Source organism: Schistocerca piceifrons, chromosome 11, assembly GCF_021461385.2.
Source record: "Schistocerca piceifrons isolate TAMUIC-IGC-003096 chromosome 11, iqSchPice1.1, whole genome shotgun sequence".
In the NCBI taxonomy this organism is placed as follows: Eukaryota; Metazoa; Arthropoda; class Insecta; order Orthoptera; family Acrididae; genus Schistocerca; species Schistocerca piceifrons.
In genome coordinates, this window is record NC_060148.1 from 4,619,223 (window position 1) to 4,639,707 (window position 20,485).

Genomic DNA, 20,485 nt, shown 5'->3' on the forward strand with positions numbered 1-20,485 from the left:
AGAGAGAGAGAGAGAGAGAGAGAGAGAGAGAGAGGGAGGGAGGGAGGGAGGGAGAGAGAGAGAGAGAGAGAGAGAGAGAATAATAATAGACAAGTTCAATCACATGTCAAAATTATTCTCACCGTTTTCTTCCATTACAATGGGATAGCTCATCATGAATTCCTGCCTTATGGTCATATGGTCAAAAACAACCAGATTTGTGGCACATCCACTCATGGGAATTGCATCACGATAATGCTCCTGCTCACACCTCAACGCTTGGTCACAATTTTTTGGCACAAACCAAAACAGTTACATTGCCTCGGCCACTGTCTTCGCCGGACACTGCCCCGTGCAAATACTTTCTATTCCTGAGGCTGAAGAGAAATGTGAAGGGACATTGTTTTGCCACCAATGATGAAATACAAACAGAATACCAAATGAGCTGAATACCACAACAAAAAGTGAATTCTAGAACTGCTTCCAAGTTTGGAAAAACGGGCTGCTGCAAATGTGCGGTATCTGAGGGGAATTACTTTGAAGGAGAAAAAGTAGTAGAAGATGATGATGATGAATAAATAAAGATTCTTTAAAAAAATGAAAATTCCCATTAATTTTTGTTCACACATCATACAACATGGGCCAGTAAAACTTCATGTACTTTTTTATACCTGTATTTATGACCTGAATATTACTTACATGATTTTCTCACATGTATCAATATAAAATGCAAATATAAACTGGATTTACATTCACACAATATTTATTAAAAATTACAACACACATATATTTTTTTTGTAATAATGAAATTATAACTAACACAGAAGTGAAATAATGTTGTTGTTGTGGTGGTGGTGGTGGTGGGGGGGGGGGGGGGGGGGGGGGTTGTTAAATCTGGATTTCCCAACTAAAAATACACTTTTCCCTGAGTGACAATAACACACCTTTTTCCATGTTAAGCGAAAATATAAATTCCCTTACAGCTGTAAAATTTCCCAATCCTTTGGATGTTCAGAGTTTTATACACCAGTGTAGAATTTCCCGGCACTACTGGAAACAAAAAAAAAAAAAAAAAAAAAAAAAAAAAAAAAAAAAAAAAAAAAAAAAAAAAAGAGTGCATTTTGGAAAGATCTCTGATGTGCACCAACATGTACACTGCATAAAAAGTATTACGAAAGTATAAATACAAATTCCACCAAATACAGCACAGTAGCTTTTGAAGCACTGAAATCGAGATTGCACAGCACGATGCGCTTTTGACAGCCAATTGTTCACATCATGTGATCTTGCCAGCCAATAACAGCAGATATTCAGAGCATACGACATGTGATGTAGCCAGCCAGTAGGGACATCACAGTTTAGCAGCACGAACACACAAATAGGAAACGTTAATACTTTAAATTAATATACACACTGTAGAGGTGCAAGAAAAGCTAAGCTTTCACATGTAACATTTATCTTTTTTGGTGAGTGTTAACCATTAAGATAGAACAAACATGAATGTGCCACTAAAATTTCAAATAATGCCATAAGTGGCTGGTGTTCCGAGTCCCAAAATTTTTCTATGTAGTTGGCCCTCCAAGTGTTACTTGTAAGTTTTGAGTGAGAGTCAAACAATCAATGATTTAAGAAATTCTCTGCAAGTTATCACAAATAACATAATTTGTCTTGCATAAAAGTAAATTTACTTTGAAAGTAAAGCTTCTCAAACCCCCATTTGCAATATTTTCCCGTGGCCTGCTAGAGACGTAAACAGTTGTGACATCACACTCGATAAAAGCAGTTTGTTGTTACAAAGTACTGCATAGTCTTCATCCTAAAGCCTTTCACACATTTTGTCATTAGCAGATGCTTGTGTGTACATTGCGTTTTGCTGTTGTTGTAAATGGTGCATTTTCTTTGCAACAAATGGTGCATTTTCTTTGCAACTCAAGTTTTATTTGGGTGTTACTCTCTCGTTTATGTTTTATTGCCACAGCATTATTCTGCAGTAGTGGGATGAAGTAAAATTCTTTGTTAAGAGTATCAGTTCTTACCCATCAAAATTACAAAAATATAAAGCAAAACTAAAACCATGAAAAATTCCCTGAATTTTTCCCAGATGAAAAAATTTCCACATTTTTCATGGATATTCAGGGGGATATAAATCCTGCAAAAAAGAGAATATGAGAACAAAAAAAACAAGTAAGGAATAAAACAATTGTTACATTCCATCCTGGATTTTCCACATTTAACAAAGGAATAAAACTAGACAAGGACTATTATGTAAAAACTGGCCAAGTGCAAGTTGGAAAGTTCAGTACAAACTATTATAAATACAGATAGGTTATTTATACCATAGCTATGACTTTTGCCTTTCATCGATATTGATACTGGCAAGATTTCAGTCTTGGGAAATCTAAGAATTTATCAAAATCTCTACAGTAATTTCTCACATTAGCCTGGACATACAAAAAGAAGTGAGCACGGGACTTCAGTTTATATACACAGAAAGAGAGAAGATTTAATAAAATAGGTTTTATTTACTTTCTAAAACACAACTACAACTTACATTTTATGTTTCACTGCAGTAAAATTTTTCTTTTACGCTTTAGATGGGTGGACGATGCCATTGTAAGTCCTAATGGCAAAAGAAACTTTTATGTGCTATTATGACAAGTTACCCAATTTGCGATCTTTTTCTTTGTTTATACTGTGAAAACTTGCTGCTTGTCAAATTTCATGATTCTAGTCCAATGGGAGATGAATGAGTTCATATGTAACACAAATGACCGTCTCTTTTGACTGCATTGACTTAGAGGCTTACATCTGCTGCAGTGCGAAGTGACCTGATATGACTACCCATTCCTGAGAAAAAAAATTTTGACAGTTGGATGGACAGACATAGGGGTAGAGCGATGGACAGAGATTGAAGTTACCGTATAAGGGTGCTGTTTTCACCGATTGCGGTACAGAATCCTAACAACATTATTGTGTGCTGATAACCAGACCATAATAGCCACTTCAGAAGAAGAACTACAAAATAATATTTTTAAACTAAACCAAACTGGTCAAAATTATAACTTCAAAATGTCTTTAGAGTGACAAAAATAATGGCATTCTAAGGAAAACACAGGAGTGACCAACAAGAGTGATAGAAAACAAAATAATCGATCAAGGTAAGTTATCCTAACTACCTGGGCTATGACATTTCTTTCAATTACGATAAAGAGATAAAGAATAAAGCTGCAAAAATTACAGGATCCCTGTGGAACAATAAAAAGAACATCAAACAAAGACAACTAAAGAAACACAATTGAAATTCTATAAACACTAGGCTTGCCTTGTGAACAAGGAAGACATAATTTATCAGTGAGATGAGAGACAAACTTCCTCGATTAAATAATGTAAAACAGAAGACAGATTAGAAAACAATGGTATTAGAAATGGTCTGCAATAACAGAAAACAAATTACAAGCTGGCAATGGAACACAATTCTATTATTATTATTATTATTATTATTATTATTATTATTATTAGCTACTGAAACATATACAAAACATGAAAAAAATGTGGAATATGAAAGAAGCAGTATTGTTTATGTCTTTGGCGGAAGTACTTTGATGTAAAAAGTTTTGGCAATAGTAATAGTATGGCTAGCTTGTCCCTGCCATATGATTGTGATTAGCAGCAAAAATAATTAATAGAATGTGGAAAACTGAAACAAATAGCCTGTGACATTTCCATTTATTTGTGTGCACAGATGTACACCAAACCCTGAAATAGTTTTTGCAAGTCGGATTAAAGCACTAGGGAAACTGTGCAAACAACAACAGGTGCTAATTAACAACCATATAGGCAAAAGATCATTTTTCAAAAATGTCAAATTTAATGTTTTTCTCTTACTTTCTTCCTTCAGGTATTGAGAAAATATGACGCAAACAAAATAACAGAAGATACTTGTGAGGTTTGATGGCCAATCACAATTCCTGTAAATTGTAATTTTACATTACGTAAAGTAAGTGGGAGGTTAGAAAGGGAACACTCGTCACTGAAAACACAAAAGAGAGCATTCAGTCAGCTAAACAGACAAGCTGGAGAGAAGTCTGCTCATTTTATGTGCATGGGAATACACTTTTACACATTCTAAAGTAGCAGGGACGAAATACAGAGAGCAAAAGCTTATCTACGACTTGTACAGGATCTGCTGCAGTTGTAAGAGCCGAATGATACAAGAGTGATGCAATCATTACAACTGGACTGCACTGAGAAAGTGTTGTAGTTATCCTCAATGTTGTACACTCTGTACACTGGGGAAGCTGTGAAGGAAACGAAGGAGAAATAAAAACTTTGAGAGTTGAAAATGACACTGTAATTCTGTCAGAGATGATGAAAGACTTAGAACAGTAGTTGACTGGAATGGATAATGCCTTGAAAGATGTTATAAGTTGGATATCAATAAAAGTAGGTTTTTTTAAGGGTAACTGTGTGCTGCAGAAATAAGTCAGGAGATCCAGAGATTAGGACAACAAAGTAACTGATGATGGTTGAAGTAAAGAGGATATAGGATGGGTGCATTTGAAAAGAAAGAGGTATTTTTAACATATAAAATTAAGTGTTAGGAGATCTTTTCTGGGAGTGTCTAGGGCTGTCCCTTAAGAATAAGTAAAATGTGAAAAATAAGCGGTTCAGACAAGAAGAGCACAGAAGCTTTTGAAATGCAATGCTACATAAGAATACTGAAGATTACCATATTTACTCGAATCTAAGCCGCACCTGAGAAATGAGACTCGAAATCAAGGAAAAAAATTTCCCGAATCTAAGCCCCACCTGAAATCTGAGACTCGAAATTCAAGGGGAGAGAAAAGTTTTAGGCCGCACCTCCAAATCGAAACAAAGTTAGTCCATTGTAATATGAGACACAAATTAGGTCGAATGAATGACGATACAGCTACAGTAGATTGGTTCGAGTCTTAAGCTTAGCAGTTAAGCTTTACCAGGTAGCCACTGCTATGCGTCAGGCGCTCCGTCCGTATTTATACGGGTACCCTTCCACTTTCAAGTGCTTCGTCTGATTTGAAATGATTGCTTATTTTGCTTTGATCTGATAAGTGCCGTTCTCTTTGTTATAGGTGTTTACGTCAATAAGCTGAAAATGCATTAATGTTCTGTGTCATGCGTTGTTTGTCGCATTCTGATAGTGCGTGTTTACGGCCTGTCGCTGCTCGCGGCATGGCTTGCTTTTGTGTGCTTAAAAAAAAATATGAGAGGGGAGAGGGAGAGGGAGAGGGAGAGGGAGAGGGAGAGGGAGAGGGAGAGGGAGAGGGAGAGGGAGAGGGAGAGGGAGAGGGAGAGGGAGAGGGAGAGGGAGAGGGAGAGGGAGAGGGACCGTCTCATTAGCAAAACAATGGCAAGAAACTGCTATTTGTTGTTACTTACACTGCTGCTTTCTTTGATAATGATCAACAAGAACCAAATAATAGACTGCGTATGATAGAACATGTTCTGAATTAGATTTTAACGAAAATTTTTCTCCATTTGAAAATCTTTGCAGATGCCTCTTTAGTACATTACACATTCTGCACAGAAATTAGAGTCATCTTAGATTTAAAAATCTAGTCAATTGCCGTGCTTCATTTCTGACTGCTCACTATTAGGCATAAAAATAATATGAATATAAGCATGACAATATGTATATTCTTCCGCGTTTGCTGTTGTCTCACTCTAGTTTCGTAGTTTATTACGCGGACAGGATTTAAATGAGATAGCAGCAAACACGAAAGAATACATGGAAAAATGTTTATATTCGTACTACTCTTATGGTGAAGAGAATAGGCCTACTGCATGTGATTCACAATTCATAAAAGTTCCTATTAGCAACCATCTCTTCTCACAGGTAGGAAAAAATTCAGAATGTCGAGTTCGCCATACTGACAAACATTCCGAACAGTCTTGCCAGTCGGATTTTCGTAGTACATTGAAATGCTGCTACATTCGAAGATGAACAATACGGAATTTGTATTTACTTCGTTGGATAATGTATGAAAACGCAGTGGTCTAAACTCTGGACGGAGAAAAAAAGCTCATTTTCCATCTTTTTTAAAAAAAATTTATTTACTGATGCAGAGGTTTTGGCGCCAGTATTTATTTTTGTGCCTGTAAAGCATGCCTGTGTAGCCCTACATATATTCGACGGCAGAAGTTAGTTGTGGCGGCACCTACTAACATTTTTCAGAACTTCCGTTTACTTTGCACTTGATTCTAAGCCACAGATGGTTTTTTGGGTTACAAAAACCGGAAAAAAGTGCGGCTTAGATTCGAGTAAATACAGTATATATCCAGATCGTATAGCTGCTAAGGTACTAAATTAATTATTAAACGTAATTTCTGGTATAACTACACTAAAAGAAGGGATCAGTTGATGCAACACATATTGAGACATCAAAGAACAATCAGTTTCGTACGGGAGAGGGGTGATTGGGGGGGGGGGGGGGGTGGGAGAAGGGGGGGGGGGGGTAAAAATAGTAAAGGAAGATAAAGGCTTGACTATAGCAAGCAGGTTCAAATGAATGTAGGTCCCAGCAGTTACACATCAACAAAAGTTTTGAGTCGCTCTTTTATTTCAAAATCCATGGCATGGAAAACAAAAATTTGCTTTGAGGCATGTGTGTGTACTCATTTGTGATGTGTCAAAAGAGAGAGAGAGAGAGAGAGAGAGAGAGAGAGAGAGAGAGACAAAGCTAACCATTTCCGACAGCGGAGTTTTTCACAGCACTCCCGAGCAATGTCAGTACAAGGTGCTCCACTGTAGACTCTAATCTGTCACGAGATACCACCGACGAGATCATAGAGTCCACTCCAGTCCACACACATTCACTCTCCAATGACAATTCCACGACAAGTCGTGCAGACTGCACGGTAGTTGTCGGTGCCTAAAAACAGCTGACCCTACACGAGCTCTGTCGCGTTCGTGTCCGGGGAACGAGCACGTCATTCCATTCCGGTGATCCTAACGTGCCGAAGGGATGTGTTCACGAGAACAGCACGATGGGCACTCGAGTTACCACAAATCTAGATGATACTGTCACCATATTGGAGTCCACAATGTTGCGGTGTACTACACGGTTCTTGCCACAGTCACGAAGAACGGAGATTCACAATGTGCAATTGTCTCCTAACAGATCAGGTGACACGTGGCGTCCTGTAGTCTCTTCCGACTACAAGTACAGTTCTGGAGGATTCGGCCCACAGTTCCTTCAATTCAAAAATTGTAGATATCGGTCGTCCGTGCGCCTGTCGAATGTGGACGGCCTGCGTCGAAGTCCTCGACACTACCTTTCGACCTGACATAATTTTGTGTCTGCACCGTGTCACCTTTAATCTGGTGTGCATGTTGAGCAACTTCCCTGGTTCACAAGCCTTCTGTGCATAATGTGACAATGTGGACCCGATCACTGGTTACGACTGTACTTCGTGGCCAGACTGATGTTCACTCTATATTTCCACAGATGTCTTTAATGGATACCTTCTGGTGCCTTACTTTCAAACGAAATACTGCAAACCACTCTAACGAGACATTCTACCCCCACACGTGTGTTTACGTACGTCAGGGGTGACCTTCCATTCAGTACAGGAACAGTGACAATGGCAACACACTGGAAGGTATATCCGGATGGTACGGCATTTTTGTTGATGAAGAGGCTTGCATGGGACAAACAAGCTGCACCACACGAGTCTTCTGACTGAAGACGACAACAACAGGACTACCAAAACCCGGCTTACCGAACTACCTACACAGCAGCCTCAATTTTCAGTGTTCGAGAACCGTGGAGAGAACTTGAAACAGTGTTGATGTCAAAACAAGTAATCTCCATTATAACAGAGTTCTTGGCTGGTGATAGGCCTCTGGCTCTTCATTAACAGGAATTGTATGTTCCTGCCTTAATCCCTTCTTCCGAACCAGGGTCAAACCCAACTACACGTGACTTTTCATCGTCATCAATCTGACTTTCTCTTGTTGGTTATGGTCACTGTCAGGCCAACAGCTGCAAAAATAACTGTGTCCCTCGTTGTAAAAATGCTGAATAAACATAAATTTAGATAAAAACATACTTGTTCCAAGAAGTGTCACGATATAAAACGAAACCGAGCCCACAGATTAGTACAGTAATAACACAATTCCGCAATAGGTACACGATAGAATAACAATTACTTAACAAATAGGAACACTGACCTCGCAGATATGTTTCACACAAATGAAAGCAACTTTAATTTTTCATTCCAAGTTTTTGTGCTATTAATATTCTGCACGTATTGTGTAACTGGGAGACGTCAATAGAAGTCGGCAATTCTGTGATGCTGCTACACAAGTGCACATCTCGGGTGCATCATCTAACATGGGCTGTGAGAAATTTACGGAAACAATAGAAAGACTAAATCCAGATGGGGATCTGAACCAGCGTTGTCCCACATGCGGGTCCAATTGTTTTCAAATGTGCCACACCACTCGATTTTACGAGTTCATCCAGTCGTGCGGCATAGCGTACGGTGCCCCTAACTTCTGAATTGTACTCGCATTTCTCTGACCTGTATTCGATTCCTTTTCGTTCTCGAGACTAGAATTCTTAAAGTTCTCAATTCTGCCCATAATTAGTACGCACTACGGTCGAGAAAAACAGACATACGTATTGGTGTACTTACATTTGTCGTAGAATTGTGCCAGCATGTTTTATGCTCACACATTATGACCTTTCTGGAGCACAACAGCTTGAAAATCAATGTGAACACGAAAACAGATCTTGCGAAACTAAGCTCGCTCTGTTCACCCGAGCAATTCTGTATCGTACACAGAGGTGCAGGCCTCCATTCTCACTAATGGAACAAAGCCGACAGATGTAACGGTAATTTGGAGGGTATACAAAAGGAATCTTACAAGGCCGTCACTGTTTACTAGTTGTGCATAACACCAGAAGTTTCTCAAAGCTGCTCACAGTAGATACTGTTGGCGGGAGGAAGGTAGCACTGCCAGAAGGTCTGCAAATGATCGACGAATGGTGCAGGAACTGACAGTTCGCACTCAATGTAAATAAATTTGATGTGCTGTGCATAAATAAACACAGAAATCTACAATATGGGCAACCACCTGAAACAGTAACAAGCATCTGATAAGAGTTCTGCACTGTCATTTAGTAAAAGCAATACGAGCTTACCAAGTATCGGACCCAATTTGTTAACGGGATTCGAGACTTTCTTGCAGATAAAACTCCACGTATCACTCTCTATGGAACAAAACTGACAAATGCAAATGTAATTTCAGAAGTACCTCAAAGAAGTGTGACAGGACCATTACTGTTTACAATACAAATAAACAAGCCAGTGAACAACATTCTGAAGCTCCACGAGGCCGTGTCCAGATGACGTGGTTGCCTGTAAGAGGGTAACAGTGACAGAACACTGCAGAAAATTGCAGAAAGACCTGCAGGGCATTGAAGAATGGTGCAGGCTCTGGCAGTTGTAAATAAACTAACATATTGCACATACAGAGGAGAAGAAATATGCTACTCCACAACTACACTGTTGGTCTCAAATTGCTGGAAATAACAGCTACTGCAGAACACCCATGAGTAACCATTGTGAATTAACGAGCATTGTGCTCTCGTGTAAGTATATATCCGAAAGAGTCGGCCTACAAGAATTGTGAAACAAGTCCTATCGTCCAGGACTGGGTGTCAAAAAGGGCGCAGATTCACCACGAGATGGGGAAACTCACAGTCGTCTACTGTCCATTGAGGCCTACGCGCTGTAATGTGTGAGTGAGACAGACGAGAAGCTACGTCATAGGGAAACCCAGTAGAAACTGTTACTGGCTGAGGAGACGTAGCAGTGTTAAATACGGTGGAGCTACGATCGCGGCTATAAAGGGAAACATTTATGGAAACTATTTAATTGTGTAGTAATGCAGGGAATTAAAACACAGTAATTTTAATCTGCCATCCTTCATAAAATTTTTTTGGTGATCCTAATAAAACTTGAATATTGATCATATCTATAGTAGTTTAGGATTTATTGTTAAAGTGAAATTAACAAGTTTTGTAGCAAAGACACGAATGCTAAAATCTGTACACTTTGGTTGATCTTAATGATTGACATTTCGTATAAAAACGCATCATTAAAATGGCAAACATTGTATATATCAACTCTGTAACTTTATTTGTTTAAAAGATATAGTAAATTTAAATTATCAGTAATTTCAGTTAAGCATCTGATCATCATTTTCTCCACACAGAACACATTGAACGATGACAGCATGACACCTTATCGAATCATTAGGTAACAGAATATTTGTTGTAAAGTTTAGTGCATAATGGTTACATTTGTTCTTTATTTATTTATCAGGAAACACATTGGTGCAAGGCTACTGGCTGTGACATTCGAAGTTAAGCAGGAAATTGTACTGATTTTATGTAAAAGAATTTTACGGTTATTATGTAATTGTTATTATTGTTACTTTAATTAGAACATGAAGTGGTCAAGATTTGATTATTTAAATATGCTAAAATGTAAAATAAATGATTAATGGAAAATCTCATAAAGATGTGAAACAAATACTAACAAAGAGATAGAGGGGCTGGCCAGTACTTACCTCAGCTCAGTACAGCCGATAGATACACAAAAAACAGAACCGAAAATTTACGTTCCTAGCTTTCGGAACAAATGTTCCTTCATCGGGGAGGAGAGAGGGGAAAGAAAGGGAAGAAGGGAAAGGAGATTCAGTTACTCACAACCCAGGTTATGAAGCAACAGGGAAAGGAAAATACAGAGGGTAGCAAGGATGGAGGCATGGTTGTCAGAGGGAAGCCAAAGATATTCTACTGTAAGTACTGTGCCAGCTTCAAACCAAAGAGGATGCATACAGAGGTAAAGAGGTATATAGTATAAAGATAAACACAACTATGTAGGATGAAAATATGCGAGGAAAGATGCGAGGAAAGGGAAAGAGGAGAAGACTGAAGAGTAAATGGGAGTGAGGTGGTTTAACGTAGGTTCAGTCCAGGGGGATGGCGGGATGAAAGGATGTGTTGGAGTGCAAGTTCCCATCTCTGCAGTTCAGAGGGACTGGTGTTGGGTGGGAGAAGCCAAATGGCACATACGGTGTAGCAGGTTCCTAGGTCCCTAGAATTATGCTGGAGGGCATGCTCCGCTACTGGGTATTGGGCGTCTCCTAGGCGGACAGTTCGTCTGTGTCCGTTCATGCGCTCAGCCAGTTTAGTTGTTGTCATGCCGATGTAAAAGGCTGTACAGTGCAGGCATGTCAGTTGATAAATGACATGTGTGGTTTCACACGTGGCCCTGCCTTGAATTGTGTATGTTTTACCAGTAGCGGGGCTGGAGTAGGTGGTTGTGGGGGGATGTATGGGGCAGGTTTTGCAGCGAGGTCGGTTGCAGGGGTAGGAACCGCTGGGTAGAGAAGGTAGTCTGGGAATATTGTAGAGTTTCACAAGGATGTTACGGAGGTTAGGGGGGGGGGGGGGGGGGCGACGAAAGGCAACTCTGGGTGGTGTGGGGAGAATTTTGTCAAGGGATGATCTCATTTCAGGGGTTGACTTGAGAAAGTCATATCCCTGGCGGAGTAATTTGTTGATGTTTTCGAGGCCAGGATAATATTGGGTGACAAGGGGGATGCTTCTGTGTGGTCTCAGGGTAGGAACATTGCTGTTGGACGGGTAGGAATGTATTGCTCGGGAGATCTGTTTGTGGACAAGGTCTGCAGGATAGTTGCGGGAGAGGAAAGCACTGGTCAGGTTATTGGTGTAATTGTTGAGGGATTCGTCACTGGAGCAGATACGTTTGCCACGAATACCTAGGCTGTAGGAAATGTAAAATAATGAATACGCTGTAGCCAATGAGATGGACGGCGTCAGGAAAGGGAACTGCCCTAGTCAGCTGAGCAAGGATATTCGGCACGCGGGAAATGTGGCCGGGGACGGACAGAGGACAGTGCTGGTGCAGACGCGAAAGTGGACACTTTGGCTGAAGACACCAAAGGGTACATTTCGGATCGAGATGCGAAAGCGGCCTGTCAGTCTTTAGGTATCTAGGAAATGAAATAACTTAGAAAATTTTGCGTTGTGTGGTATCGCAGGACTTAGTCTCTGAGCAGTGAGCAGCCACGCGCCTGGTGTGAACTAACTTTTGGCATAGATAACTTTTATTTCGCGATGAGATTTTGAATGATCGAACTGTGTCAAATGGATATGCGCTCGAGTGTAAGAGTAACTCTAAATACGACCACTTTCACAGTTTGCTTTCTGAGTACACATTATTCTAACCCAATTGCAACTGAGTGGCCTAAGTCATTTACGGGTCGTTGATTTGGTTCCCAATATTATTATTACGGTTATTGTATGTTATATTAACTCTGCATTTAGCAAACTTGCCATCAGCCAGACAAGTTAACCTAAGGTTCACAAGTGTCCAATTTAGGGTGTATTATGCAACACACACGGTTCAACCCCTAGACGAGTTTGAGTCAAGACATTTCAATGAAGGGGAACCGCACGTGAGCCCGAACATCCTCGGGATGTTAGCTCGCACCATCCCGAACAACACTGCACGGAACAACCGCATAAATCAAATACAGCTGAAACCGATAATAATGACAGGGCATAAGCCAACTGTTTACTGATGTTTTAGTCAATAGTCACACAAATTGGGTTTTCGCTCTTTTTTTCCTTGATAGAAATTTTGCATTTTTAAATTTTAGGCTCCCACAGAGTTAACACTTCAAAAAGTAACAAACACAATAAACATACGGTATTTACGGTAGAGCATTTTTGGAGAGGAACTGAAGAGAATTTTTCTGATAGTTATGCAGTACGTACAGCAATAAAATGTTAACCAAATGTAAAAACCTTTAAGATGCAGTCTTTGATAATGAATGGAATAAAATGTTGAGCAATGTTTAAAATTTACTGTAAGTGCTGGATAGCATAATAGTCACAAACGACACAAGTTTGCTGCAGTTACTGTATCACAATAATTACCCAACAGTAGCAAAATGAAGAGACTGCAGTGTATCGATAAATTAGACGAATGCCTACACCTTTCCTATGTTCCTTTAAAATGTTGTAGAAATGTGTTGTACTGTACCTTAACAAGCTGAAAATATCTAACACAAATAACCACAAAACAACAATAATGAATATACTATTATTCCAATTCAGTGTTTCGAAGGAATTCAATTTTTTAGTTTTCTGCAATCATAGCAAATGCAGTCTTATTTACTTTTTTAACTGGTTGATACAACTTTAAACTGCAGCATGTAATGCAATGTAATTAAGGTTGTCAGTTATCTTTGTTTTCTTTTTTGATTTAAAAAGAGCGTTATCATTCTGCATTTGTTTTAACCCTGATTTGAAACCAACAATCTGCAGAAAACAAATTCGAAAATAACTGTTACATTGCTGTTAATATCCCCCAAATACATAATAAACAAAAATGAACATTCTATGTTATAGCTGATCTATTTATCCAAAAATGTAATAAAAATATGTGGTTTTATACGATAAGTCGCAATAAGCGATGTCACAGTAAGCGATTTTTTAAATCTAGCGTTCACATAGGGTTTAGACAGGACCGCTGGATTCTGCTGTTGTAGTCAATACGTCGTTAAAGGGGACATCACTGTAAATGATACCGACGCTAGTAGGAAAAGCAGATGCCAGAGAGAGTCGTAGGAGAATCCTGAGGAAATGTTAACTGCTTTTCTCAATCAATTACAACATACTTTCGATTGATTTCTGAGCATTTTACTTTGTCTGGGGCCCTTGGCAAGCAGGTTTATTAGGGGGGAACAGACAAGATCGAGAGCAAGAGTGGCATATTTCATCACAGGGTCATTTAGGCAGTGTGAGAGGGTTACAGAGATGCTCAATAAACCCCAGTACAGTGACTGTAAGAGAGGAGTTGTGCATAATGGAGAGGTTGAGGTTTACTGTCGAAACTCGAGAGGGACGAGTGTTGCGCAACGTATGGCTTCTCACTACATACATCTCACGGAATCACCATAAATAGAAAATCGGGGAAATTGAGCTCATATGGAGATTAACTTACAGTCATTTTTCCTGCGCACCATACATGACTGGAACAGAAAAATAGGGAAATGAGTAGTACTAAAAGTACCCTCTGCCATGTGCTATTGTGTGGCTAGTGGAGTATAGAGAGGGGAGAGGGGGGGGGAGGGGGAGGAGGAGAGAGAGAGAGTGAGAGAGAGAGAGAGAGAGAGAGAGAGAGAGAGAGAGAGAAGGGGGGGGAGGGGGGGGGTTGGCTGCGGGGGAGATATTCTAAAGCGGGATGGGGGGTGGGGGGGTGGGGGGGGTTGGCTGCGGGGGAGATATTCTAAAGCGGGATGGGGGGGGGGGGGTGGGGGGGGGGTTGGCTGCAGGGGAGATATTCTAAAGCGGAGTGGCCAGAAACCGGTGCGCGTTGTAATGTAATTAACTGTTGGAGATAAGTTTATCTCGTGCGAAAAGTATGATGCCCACAGTAAAGAGTTAAGGTAATTTCATTATGTTGCCAGAAAATGTGTTTAATGTATTTAATTATGAATATTTTCTTGTATGATAAATAATGGATTTGTTTAAGATGTTAAATGCTGTATATTTATATGTATTTATTTATGTGTGTCTTTAGAGTTTATTAAGGTCAGTAGATCAAAGAATCTAGAATGCAGGAATGTCTGCAACTTCCGGGCACATGTTGGCTTGCCAGCCACTTCTTTGTCTGTATTGGAGGGAGATGGACGTGTTTATGTGACAAGTGCAGTATAATGGATTTAGAGTATCAATGTTCATAGTGAAAATGGTGTAGTTACTAACAAAAAGTAGGAATAAGTATAATTTTTAGCTGAAAGTATTTCAGCTCTGCTAGTGTTTATTTCAAACAAGAAGAAAACCCAGGCCATGCTTGTTGGAATGATTATTTTGCAGACAAAACTTCGAGAACCCCCAGACAAACGAGATCTGTGGTGTGTAATCTTTCAGCAACTACTAAAAAATAAGGCTTGCTGAAATTGTGCTGGAACCAGTCGTATTATTCTCATTCAAAAACATGTGGTGAGAGTGGTCCTACCACAATATACCACATAAGATTCCACAATTTTTCAGTTATCCAAGAAACGAGATAGATAACAACCAGTACAGCATACCTTGGCGAGGGCGTCTGCGTGCGTCTTCTCCAGCTCCTTGAGCACTCGCTGCTGCATGTCACGCACCAGCCGCGGCGGCGTCTGCACGCCCACCGTCTCGGTGCTCAGCGGCTCCTGGCACGACGAGGACACCATCTCCTCCTCCTCGCGCACCTGAGGAAATGTCAGATAAAGCTGTCGGGAGCAACGTTTGGGAAATACAGTGTCGTGGACGGCATTCGACTGCTGCTAGAAGTCCACATTGACATAACAAATGGGAGCCGAGAACATTTGCACTCTTACAGCGCAACTTGTTAACATATTATTACAAATAAACAAAATCTGCGAAGTGAAACGAGAAAGATATTAACAAACTCGCTCGACAAGTTGTCCACTGGCCCTTCTGTTTTGTTTAATACTTATGATGCTGGTCTGGTCTCACTGGTAGCTGTCATTACCTGTGGACTGGCTAAAACGTATCCTCTTTTGGAAGTTACAAGTTAAATGTATTATGGTATAACTCGTATGTAGAAATGTATTTTGGTATTGCTAGTGTTGAAAATGAATACAAAGATAAAACTTCAATGCAGTAGTACACACTACAGGGGGGGAAAAATTCTAGTAATCAAACACATACATAAGTACTGTGTAATCTTTTTGTTCCAACTTCTTATATAGCTAATTTACATCACAAACACGCACACTAAACACAGGATCAGAGTAATTTCCTATTGAAGTACAGTATGCTTGAAGCCTGGAGAGATAAACAGTAAACTACATTCACGACACTTACGAGCTCAGACTCATTTAGCAATGTACCTGCAGGAATATCATTCACAACAACACAATCTGTGAAAGTAAGATAGCAAACGGACTCGGCAACTCAACTCCAAAAAAAATCTAGACTAAACACTATTTTCAGATGACATGTAAACCAAATCATCCTACTTCAGTTTCACGGCCTCTTCACTCGTCAAGGACTCTGTACATACACTTTGAGATCAAAAGTACCCGGACACCTGTCTGAAAATGACTTACAAGTTTGTGGCACCCTCCATCTGTAATGCTGTAATTCAATATGGTGTTGGCCCACCCTTAGCCTAGATGACAGCTTCTACTCTCGCAGGCATACATTCAATCAGGTGCTGGAAGGTTTCTCGGGCAATGGCAGCCCATTCTTCACGGAGTGCTGCACTGAAGAGACGTATCGGTCGGTGAGGCCTGGCAAGAAATTGGCATTCAAAAACATACTAAAGGTGTTCTATAATATTCAGGTCAGGACCCTGTGTAGGCCAGTCCATCACAAGGATGTTATTGACGTGTAACCACTCTGCCACAGACCATGCATTATGAAGAGGTGCTCAATCGTGTTGAAAGATGCAATCACCATCCCTGAATTGCTCTTCAACAGTGGGAAGCAAGAAGGTGCTTACAACGTCAATGTAGGCCTGTGCTGTGATAGTGCCACGCAAAACAACAAGGGGTGCAAGCCCGCTGCAGGAAAAACCACACTCATGACACCACCGCCTCCAAATTTTACTGTTGGTGCTGCACAGGCTGGCAGATGACCAGGCATTCGCCATACCCGACCCTGCCATCGGATCGCCACATTGTGATTCGTTACTACACAGAACGTTCTTCCACTGTTCAGTCGTGCAATGTTTACGGCCCTTACACCAAGTGAGGTGTCATTTGGCATTTACTGGTGTGATGTGTGGCTTACGAGCAGCAACTCTACCATGAAATCCAAGTTTTCTCACCTCCCACCTAACTGTCATAGTGCTCTTAAACATTCGGCGATCTCTGTCAGTCAACAGACGAGATCGGCCTGTACGCTTTTGTGCTGTACGTGTCCCTTCACATTTCCACTTCACTATCAAATTGAAAACAGTGCACCTACGGATGCTTAGGAGTGTGGAAATCTCGTGTACAGATGTATGACACAAGTGACACCCAAATCATCTGACCACGTTCAAACTCTGAGTTCTGTGCAGCGCCCCATTCCGCTCTCTCAATGTCTAATGACTACTGAGGTTAGTGATATGGAGTACCTGGCAGCACAATGCACCTAATATGAAAAATGTATGTTTTGGGGGTGTCGGAATACTTATGCTCACATAGTGTAATCTGATCCAAGCATTTCTAATCTCCAGGGAAGGGAAAGGGTATTAGCCAGTGTGCTAACATCAGCTTGTGACCTCCCCTTCTCTCTTTGCTCCGTTCCTATCGCTGATCTTTCCTCTTCTTTCTTCCTTCTTCGTACCGCGGCTATATCTCAGCGTTTTCAATGCAGAAATGTAGTGAGAAGGGGGCACACGCGTGCGGTTGTTCACGATATCGTAGTGCTGTGAGGGAGCGTCACTCGTGCCTCCGGTTTGAGAAGACTGACGACTGAAGTCCGAACATTTCTCAAAAGAAAAACAGTTACGTGCTCTCTCCTCTTTTAAAACTATAAACAGTAGCATGGCTAGTACTATCTATCATTCTAGTAAACTGAATGAGCGCGACACCATTGATGAAGTTTCAACCTTGAAAGAAGTTTAAAACTCCCAATTAACTGAAACGAAAACAAACCCATCAAATCTAGAAGTCACTCACACTTAGAGTAATCACTTACTGATGTGTGTGTAGTGGTCATTAATACTTAAAAGCTCATTTCAATAATTCTATCACTGTCCGCTTATCAGTTGCTAAACAACATATCAACAAGCTGACTATGCAATGATTAATATTTGTCGTATCCAGACAGTAAATCGCTTCTCGCTCGCTTTAACCATCTAGACGATTACTATGCCGCTCACACAAGTCTTTGATAGTTACTATCAAGCTAATGCCCATAAATTGCGGTTTATGTTGCTGAATCACACGCGCGACGATGACGTACGATATCCAGCAGCGTATCTTACACTCCACGCTGATATTTGAGAATTCGCGCGCCATTCGTTTGCACCAACGTCGGGCCGTGATTCCTAGAATAATTTTTAAATCAACTGCGGGCTGTAAATTAACAATTCTATGCCCATTCGTGAAAGTTAAAGCAGATCTGCACTCGACGACTACTTGAGCAAAATGGAAGTTTTTGTTCTTACAAAGAGAAAACATATCGTGCATAATGCGACAAGGTTATATGCTATGCCGAAACATATTTATATGTATCTCATTAAAACTCATTACCTATTAAATGTTGTACATAATTAAATTCTTTACTCTGTAAATAATCCATAAAATTTAGAAATGAATGAAATGCATATTAAAAAATAAAATCCTCAAGTTGATATGACATCATGGGTCACTACTGGTTTCAACTCCCCTACACTCACATGACACAAAGTAGATCCGACTGTATGGGACATACTCATGTAATGTTACAAGCTAACACCTACAAAGCAACAGACAATAAGAAAGGTTTCAAGAATGATGAATTTTTCCAGTGATGCAACTACTGCCATCAAGCGGTCACAGGAAAACCTGCGAAGTCTGCAGAACTCACTCACGTTAGTGGTAGTCAGAAATATACGCTACCTCATGAAAAGTATACAGACCACCCTTTATTATGCGGAAATGAGTACGAGACCTGCCATTATGAAAGGAAGCGGGAAGTATTGTAACAGCAGAATCTACATCTACATTTATACTCCGCAAGCCACCCAACGGTGTGTGGCGGAGGGCACTTTACCTGCCACTGTCATTACCTCCCTTTCCTGTTCCAGTCGCGTATGGTTCGCGGGAAGAACGACTGCCTGAAAGCCTCTGTGCGTGCTCTAATCTCTCTAATTTTACATTCGTGATCTCCTCGAGAGGTATAAGTAGGGGGAAGCAATATATTCGATACCTCATCCAGAAGTGCACCCTCTCGAAACCTGGCAAGCAAGCTACACCGCAATGCAGAGCGCCTCTCTTGCAGAGTCTGCCACTCGAGTTTGTTAAACATCTCCGTAACGCTATCACGGTTACCAAATAACCCTGTGACGAAACACGCCGCTCTTCTTTGGATCTTCTCTATCTCCTCCGTCAACCCGATCTGGTATGGATCCCACACTGATAACCAATACTCGAGTATAGGCCGAACGAGTGTTTTGTAAGCCACCTCCTTTGTTGATGGACTACATTTTCTAAGGACTCTCCCAATGAATCTCAACCTGGTACCCGCCTTACCAACAATTAATTTTATATGATCATTCCACTTCAAATCGTTCCGCACGCATACTCCCAGATATTTTACACAAGTAACTGCTACCAGTATTTGTTCCGCTATCATATAATCATACAATAAAGGATCCTTCTTTCTATGTATTCGCAATACATTACATTTGTCTATGTTAAGGGTCAGTTGCCACTCCCTGCACCAAATGCCTATCCACTGCAGATCTTCCTGCATTTCGCTACAATTTTCTAATGCTGCAACTTCTCTGTATACTACAGCATCATCTGCGAAAAGCCTCATGGAACTTCCGACGCTATCTACTAGGTCATTTATATATATTGTAAAAAGCAATGGTCCCGTAACACTCCCGTGTGGCACACCAGAGGTTACTTTAACGTCTGTAGACGTCTCTCCATTGAGAACAACATGCTGTGTTCTGTTTGCTAAAAACTCTTCAATCCAGCCACACAGCTGGTCTGATATTCCATTGGCTCTTACTTTGTTTATCAGGCGACAGTGCGGAACTGTATCGAACGCCTTCCGGAAGTCAAGGAAAATAGCATCTACCTGGGAGGCTGTATCTAATATTTTCTGGGTCTCATGAACAAATAAAGCGAGTTGGGTCTCACACGATCGCTGTTTCCGGAATCCATGTTGATTCCTACAGAGTATATTCTGGGTTTCCAAAAACGACATGATGCTCGAGCAAAAAACATGTTCTAAAATTCTACAACAGATCGACGTCAGAGATATAGGTCTATAGTTTTGCGCATCTGCTCGACGACCCTTCTTGAAGACTGCGACTACCTGTGCTCTTTTCCAATCATTTGTAACCTTCCGTTCCTCTAGAGACTTGCGGTACACGGCTGTTAGAAGGGGGGCAAGTTCTTTTGCGTACTCTGTGTAGAATCGAATTGGTATCCCGTCAGGTCCAGTGGACTTTCCTCTGTTGAGTGAGTCCAGTTGCTTTTCTATTCCTTGGACACTTATTTCGATGTCAGCCATTTTTTCGTTTGTGCGAGGATTTAGAGAAGGAACTGCAGTGCGGTCTTCCTCTGTGAAACAGCTTTGGAAAAAGGTGTTAGTATTTCAGCTTTACACGTGTCATCCTCTGTTTCAATGCCTTCATCATCCCGGAGTGTCTGGATATGCTGTTTCGAGCCACTTACTGATTTAACGTAAGACCAGAACTTTCTAGG

The 20,485-nt window shown here is 40.7% G+C and overlaps 1 protein-coding gene across 1 annotated transcript in view; it reads right to left on the reverse strand.

The window, feature by feature from the left end:
- Positions 1-20,485, reverse strand: part of LOC124720190 (zinc finger MYND domain-containing protein 11-like) — a 221,012-nt gene that overhangs the window by 10,381 nt on the left and 190,146 nt on the right. The window contains exon 14 of the mRNA XM_047245513.1: positions 15,164-15,316. Coding sequence (XP_047101469.1) covers positions 15,164-15,316 — 153 coding nt within the window. The remainder of the gene's footprint in view (positions 1-15,163; positions 15,317-20,485) is intronic.